General features: G+C 44.3%; 1 protein-coding gene across 2 annotated transcripts; it reads right to left on the bottom strand.

Annotated features, from left to right (window-relative positions):
- Positions 1-3472: 3472 nt before the first annotated feature.
- Positions 3473-7123, bottom strand: PRR13 (proline rich 13). 2 transcript variants are annotated; one of them, XM_063075959.1, is made up of 4 exons: positions 7063-7123; positions 6419-6457; positions 5699-6063; positions 3473-4140 (listed from the first exon to the last, which is right to left on the bottom strand). In XM_063075959.1, the coding sequence occupies exons 2-4, from the start codon at positions 6435-6437 to the stop codon at positions 4102-4104; spliced, it is 423 nt and encodes a 140-aa protein (XP_062932029.1). In that variant the 5' UTR covers positions 6438-6457; positions 7063-7123; the 3' UTR covers positions 3473-4101. The 2 variants fall into 2 exon arrangements, with proteins under 2 accessions (XP_062932029.1, XP_062932028.1); XM_063075958.1 differs by having other exon boundaries at positions 6952-7091.
- Positions 7124-7469: the final 346 nt, after the last annotated feature.

Here is a 7469-nt window from a genome sequence, read left to right on the forward strand (position 1 = left end):
CCCGTGGCTCACTTGGGAAAGTGTGGTGCTGATAACACCAAGACCATGGGTTCGGATCCCTATATAGGGATGGCCGGTTCGCTCACTGGCTGAGCATGGTGCTGACAACACCAAGTCAAGGGTTAAGATCCCCTTACCGGTCATCTTAAAAAAAAAAAAAAAAAAAAAAAAAATTTTCATAATAAAAATTAGAACAAAAAATCTGGAATGAGAGCACTGCCTTGGAACACAAAGATCAAGGGTTTGGTTGCTCTTGCTGGCCAGCTGCCAAAAAAATTTTAAAAAGTGGAATGGAACAAGATTCTTTATTCTTGTGTATATCTGTAAATTTCCACATTAAAATTCTTTTAGAAAAAAAAGACTAAAAAATTAAAAAATAAAAAGCCAGTGAATAAGACAAAATAAGGAGAAGGAAATTCAGAGACAACAAATACTGGGTTATTACTGAACATTGTTCAAGTTATTTGGGCATCTGTTCTGGCCTTAATATCAGTCAAGTTTTATTGGGCAGCCCCAAATCAGTGGAATCTTCTGAAGAGAGATAGCTTCCTGAAGTGGAAAATAAGGCTTGAGGACTCCAATGCTTTTCCTCCCACCGCCCAAATGAGGAGCTGGGTATTAGGGACAATGTGAGAAAGAAAGAAAAAGAAGTCTGTCATTTAGCAAAGACAAGGGACAGACCAAGTACTGAAAGAGAGGAAAGTGAGTAGGAAAATATTAGGACACCCAGAAAAAAGCAAAGTAAGGAACAGGCTTACTGTAAGGCCTGGGCTGAAGGTCAGATTAACCTCAAGGTTTTGCAGTTGGGTCATTTACACTCCTGGGGCTCTAGAGAGCTGGGTTGAAAGTGAGTGGCTATCCATAAAATCATATCTAATGTAGGGAGCAAAACAAAGATCAAATGGCTGTAAAGCAACTGGCCAACAGTTGCAGCCAGCTTTGAAAGAGAAAGCTGGAGTCCGTTTAATAGCAATACCTAATAACTTAATGAATCAATAAATTCTTCTCAGTAGGGGAACCATGCTAGTCAAGAGAGTGAACTTGCCTAGGCCACAAAGTAACCTTATATAGGGAGATGATTCCAGAAAGGCAGCAAACTAGATGAGGACTCATCCCATTACTTGCAGTACCCAAAGATAAAATGTCAACTTGTATTTTTAGATCTCATGGGTTTCTTATCCTTTCCCATTCTCATTTGAGTGGAAATCTTGGTCTACTTTGTTTCTAGTAAGAAGACAATGGCAGAATCCCAGATGCTCTTGTGGACACAAGATGGTGAAGGCACAAGATAAAAACATTTGAGAACCACCATCTTCGGAGACATATGCAGATGCACAAAGTAGTGGCTACAAACCCAGTGCTCTCAGGAGGCAAGTAATGTAACTGAGAGAAGCTGGCCTACAGAAAGACAACAGGGAGTTGAAAGGACTATGGGAGAACTAGAGAGTACAGGATCCATCTACAAGGAATGACTACTACTGAGGGCCAGAATTTATGCCTTCAGGAATGCAGGCGCACTCTTGCCAGAATTTCCAGCTTGAATCTTTTTTTTTTTTTCTTTTTGGGTGGCTGGCTGGTAGAAGGAACCAAACCCTTGACCTTGACTCAATGCCCAAACCCTGTGGGTTCCACCTCAGAAACATGTTCCTGATGTCCACTCCTTCCTTTAGCCCCATGACCTCAACTGCACATTCACTATCTGCTTTCGGGCTCCTACACAGTAATTCAGATTTAGGAGCTCCTGAACTTTCATTCTACACCTTTTTACAACTCTGTGCCTTTATAAAGCTGCTTCTTCTGCCTGGAATCCATTGGGTTAAGAGCAGACTCAGGAGCCAGACTGCTTGAGCTCCAATCTTGACAACCATTTACTGCCTTGGGCAAGTTATTTAACCTCTTAATACTTCAGTTGTCCTCATCTACAAAATGGGAATAACAGTACCTACCTCACAGAGTTGCTGTGAAGATTACACAAAATATAAATGTAGAGCATTCGGTGCATGGCACGTAATAAATGCTCAGTATGTGTTAGCTGACATTATTTACCAACTGGGAAACTCCTACTCATCCTGAATCCCCATACAGACCTAGCTTAATTCCCCAGTGAAACTGTCACTCCTTCCTTTGCTCCCCCATTGTTTGATCTATGTCTCTGTTATAGTATTTCTTACTATATTTTCATCCTATTCACATGACCATATTCTTTATTAGATCTTGCAAGTCATGAAGGGACTGTCATATTCATCTTTGTAGATTCAGCACCCAGAACACAGTATTTTCCTCAATAAACAATTTTCCAGGAAATCAGTCTAGCCCCACCAGGATACCTGATTCCCAAATATGCTATGGAGCTTTATGACTCTACCTAAGCACATGACTTCCCCAGCTCTCCTCTGCCATCCACTTGGTAAATCCATTCTTTTATCTTTTCTACTCATTCTGTTTTCACACTCAAGGATGAAGAGGTAGTTCAAATGTCACTTTTTCTGTTAAGTCATCTTTGGCTCCTCGCTCCTCTCCCAGAGAAAATTGTTTGTTTATATCCCCCAGCATTTTATAGCACCTGTCTTTATTAATTAGTTCTCTTAGATGTCTTTTTTCTCCACTTAATAGATCTTTGAGAACCAAATGTGTAGTACTGTGCATGGCATATAGTAAACCAGTAGCCCTCAGTTTTAGCTGTGCATCACCCAGTTTCTTAAAAATCCTGATTTGTAGGGCCACATCCTTAAAGAGTCTTATTCAGTAGATTTGGGGCAATGCCCCACATTAGCTGATGGGCAACCAGGGTTGAGAACCTCTGTAGCAGATATGAAAACATATGCTAAAGGCCTATATCCATCCAAGGGAAGACAATAAAGATTCATGCCACTAAGTCTGAGTTTGAACCAACTGTTTGATGGGGTTTTTTGTTTGTTTTTTTGAGGCTAGTAGGTACTGGGATCTGAACCCATAACCTTGGTGTTATAAGGCTGCACTCTAACCAACTGAGCTAACCAGCCAGCCCCAGTCTGAACCAATTCCGAGGGTTTCTCCCACTTAAGAAACATAGGAATAGTATGAGGGAATGTCAAAAATTCATGGGAAAATAGAATTAAAAGATAATACAAATCTTTCCGTGAACTTTTTGAAGTAGCCTCCTATGGTGTCTTCCTCATTGATGCTCTGGTTCTTTCCTATAAAACTGATACACTTTAAGGGCCGGCCCGTGGCTCACTCGGGAGAGTGCGGTGCTGACAACACCAAGGCCCTGGGTTCGGATCCCTATACAGGGATGGCCGATTCGCTCACTGCGTGACCGTGGTGCTGACAACACCAAGTCAAGGGTAAAGATCCCCTTACCGGTCATCTTTAAAAAAAAAACAAACAAACAAAAAAACTGATACACTTTAAAGGTCTGTGGAAGGGTAGCAAAAATAGTAAAATGTGCTGGGCCAAATCAAGTTAATGGCACACGTGAACAGAGACCAGAAGAAGTAGCTTTATTTGGATTCAAGAGTTGGAGAATGAGAGGAGGACCTGAGATAGGCTATTGAGTAGAGACTAGGTTCCAAAATGGAAATCAAAGTTCTTCAACCAAATTGACTCTACTTCCCAGCAGCCTTAGTTAGTGCAATCAATAAAAGGTGTGCTAGCCGGTGGCTGGTTACTCGGTTAGAGCATGGTGCCAAAAAAAACGCCTGCTGGGAAATGTATTTGCCACTAAATCACCAAAGTGTGCCACCATTACAAAATAGGCACAGGTCTTCATAATTAAATTCCCAAACCACAATTATTACAAAAGGAAGTAAAAAAATCACATCTTACAGATTTTAAACTTCAGCATTTAGCTCAAAATTTCATCATCTTCAAAAAACAGCTCCTTGCTAAGCTCATCATCTATAAGATCTATCCAAGAAGCCGTAAGATGGCCTTTGCTAGCCGATGGTAATCCTCTTCCCATTTTCTCTAGCCAGTCAGTACTGAACAGCAGGGTAAGGCTCAGGTGGGAGTGAGGACTGGGGACACAAGGGCTAATTTCCCTCAGTGCAACATGACATCTGGACCTTTACGGGAAGAGCAGAACTGGTGAGACTTGAGGGAAGGGTCCAGGTCCTGTATTCAGTCAGAGTCACTGCTGGAAGAGGAGGAGGAGGAATGCTGCAAGAGAAAAGGGGAAAGGAGAGAGCATCAGATCCAAATAACCTTTTTTATTTTATTTTTTTAAAGATGACCGGTAAGGGGATCTTAACCCTTGACTTGGTGTTGTCAGCACCATGCTCACCCAGTGAGCTAACCGGCCATCCCTATATGGGATCTGAACCCGTGGCCTTGGTGTTATCAGCACACACTCTCCGAGTGAGTCACGGGCCGGCCCCAAGATCCAAATAACCTTTGATCACTCCATGGGCCATTCTTTGGTGCCCCACCTCTCCACCCAACCCTTACTTCCTTAAGGTCAGGAATTTTGAACAAGACTGTTCCTTAAACAACAAAATCAAGGGTTTCCTTCAGCAGTGAGCATATAGGAATGGATTAAACCATCCTAAATCATTGCACAGAATTTAACATATTGCCTTTGGAGCAAGTTTCCAACTTTCCTAACCTGAACCAAGGCCGAGGCAAGGAGTAAATTATAGGCACACACATAGTACAATGCTAGGAAATAGCTGCTACCTTATAAATGTTTATTCGTTAGCTACATGCAAAGTCCCTCCAAATCTAAGAAACTAGATTTTACAAATCTAAGAAAAGAGAGTAGAAACAGCTGTGTGTGCACGTATCTCTACTTTTTCCTAAGCCCCAAGTGGGAGAAAGTGAGGAAGGTGGGAAAAATGGCTGGAGGAGTCCTATTCAAGGTTCCTTACATGCATACTCCCTTCAACACTACCATTAAAAACATTTTTTAGTGTTTCCAGGCTAATTCTGCCCCATTCAATCTCACCTTTCCTTCCCCTCAGACTTCTACCAAAGACACAGTATCAGGAACTAGAGCCCAAATCCACAAGGCAAATAAATACTAAATGCAGTAAAATGTCAGGCTTCCTCAAGATCCAGGTTGGTTTAATCCTTCTGGAATTGTCCTCAGAGCAGCTCCTACCCTTGGTAATTAATTAGCACTCTTCTAGAACAAAGATATTTAGCCTTGGGGCTATGAAACCCCCTTAACTCTAGGCTTTGTTTGAGGCTAAGTCATTAACTGCTCTTGTCCTCAGTTTCCTTGCTGGATGGTAGGACAAAAGGCCCATGTAATTAACACAACACCCTAAGAACATTGACAGAGAGAAAGAACTCCTGGAACTAGGTCCAGATCATTATTACTCTGTTAATCATTATATACAACACTTTGCTTGGTCAAAGTCTGACCCTATTAATTGACACTTTTACCTCAAAGGGTGTGTCCAACTTGCTAAAACACACTCCTGGGTATGGGGGAGCAAAAGTTTTTGGACAGAATAAGGCAGAGAAGATGGGCTTTTGATTCTGATATACATTTTAAGGCTCACACTATCCCCTTCGAAATAGGAGGAGCCTGGTATTTCTTTTCAAGATTATCAGAATCTTCCCAGAATCTTACAAAAGGGAAGAACCATCTACCAAAGAAACACAATTGCCATCCCCCATGTCCACAGACTGTGAATCCTCTCACCCAACCCCTGCCTGCCTAGTCCCTCTGAGGGAGCACCCCTTTCCCAGCCAGAATTCAGAAGGCACTGACCTTGCCATGCTTGTGGTGTTTGTGCATCTTTTTATGGGCTTTCTTCATTTTCTTCCTCATCTTCTTGTCCATCATCATTCCTGGTGCTACCATGCCAGGAGCCATGGGATTAACAGGAGGCATGCCAGGGGCAGGTGGTGGATGTGGAGGAGGGTAGGGACCTGAGGGTTGGCATCCTGGATACCCTGGCTGTGGCACAGGATGAGGGGGCCCACCTGGGTGAAAAGCTGGATTCCCCTGGGGAGCTCCTGGGGGAGTGGGAAAGGGGCCTGGAGGAAAGGCCGGATTGACAGGTGGTGGATGGGCAGGATTGGGACCTCCAGGGTACCTGACGTTGGGGGGATATGGATTTGGCCCTGGCTGCCCTGGTGGAAGAAGCAGAGAATAAAGATTATAGCCTTTGACAACAACAAAAAGTCACACATTCTCACCCAATACTTGAAGGAAAATGGAAAGGTGAGGAAGGAGAATGGAGTGTAGGGGAGACAAACCTGAGTTGGGAAGTAAAAGGGGAACATCCTTGGAAGGGATGGGGACACAGAGAGACAGTGAACTCTTAGGAAAGACAAAAAGAATTGGTCCGCTGTGGTCCAAGGACTTTGCCTTTGCGTGTGAGCGGAGAGGCGGGAGTGGGGGTGGGGATCTGACACAGAAACTTCCTCTTGTTCATCCCATCTGAAAAAGGGTTAGGGTGGGAGAAGAGAGCTTCCAAACACCTACCGGTATTAGGATTCCACATGTTCAGGTGTTTTCCCCAGCCTGAGGAGAAAGAAATGAGTCAAAAAGCTGGAGGCCCAGAGGTGGGAAGGGGATTTAGAGCCCAAGCCCCAACCCCCAACCCCAACGTCTCCCGCCCCACAGTAGGTTCTCCCATTTACAGAACTACCGAGATCTCCACATGACACATGGTTCTTTCTACTCGTTCCTTTACCCTCAATACCTACTTTATTCCTAGTTCCCTAACTACAGGAATCTAGTTCCCAGGGCCCCTCCACCTTCCTCTACCTCTGGCCGCAGCTGGAGGTGTCTAACTCCTCGGAAGGCCACAGAGTCCGAGAATCTCGGATCCCATCACACATCTCTTTCCCCGAAAACTTAAATCACCCGCTGGGCAAGAACGGATCTCAAACAACTTTTCCGCCCACCCGGGGAGGACCCCCACCTCAGGCTAGGAGAAAAACAAGCCTCGAGGCGAAGCAAGGGGAAGGGAACTCAAGAAAGATCTTCAAACGCTTAAATAAGTAGATACACACCCCCTCCTGCATCAAAAAGGTTAAATGTAGATCCTAGCTCCAAGCTGCGAAGGTACCCCTGACCCTGTAATGGGGAAAGGAGGAATTTGGGAAATCCAGATGCCCCGTCACCTTTCCAGCGTTGGGCTTGATTCGTCCTTCTTCCCAGTCTCGGCTCTCACTTCCTGATCACCACCTGCGCATGCTTCGGCACCCGCCTCTGCTACCGTCTAATTGGTAGTTATATGGTCACTAGGCATGATGATTGGAGAACAGACTAGTCAATCACTCTAGTCCTGTTTGACTAGAAAGAAAAGGTGGCTCTAGGGGCGGAGCGGAGCTCTTTAGGGAAAATCCAGCTGGTCGGAAATCTCCTGGGAGTGGGGCTAAAAGATGGGGCAAGAAGGGAGCGGAGCCAGTTGCTGGTCAAAGTCTTTCAGACCGCCCTACCTCTCTGAGCTAGCAGTTCAGTGAGTGCAGTAATACCTTGTAATGAGAATACACCATGGTAAGTGGTGTAATACCGATATTTAAAGAGC

The sequence above is a fragment of the Cynocephalus volans genome, chromosome 12 (assembly GCF_027409185.1).
Source record: "Cynocephalus volans isolate mCynVol1 chromosome 12, mCynVol1.pri, whole genome shotgun sequence".
In the NCBI taxonomy this organism is placed as follows: domain Eukaryota; kingdom Metazoa; phylum Chordata; class Mammalia; order Dermoptera; family Cynocephalidae; genus Cynocephalus; species Cynocephalus volans.

Excerpts from the sequence above, each read along its gene's own strand:
- PRR13 (XM_063075959.1), bottom strand. Across the intron at positions 4,141-5,698 it reads AACACCACAAGCATGGCAAG|CATTCCTCCTCCTCCTCTTC; the intron begins GTCAGTGCCTTC and ends TTTCTCTTGCAG.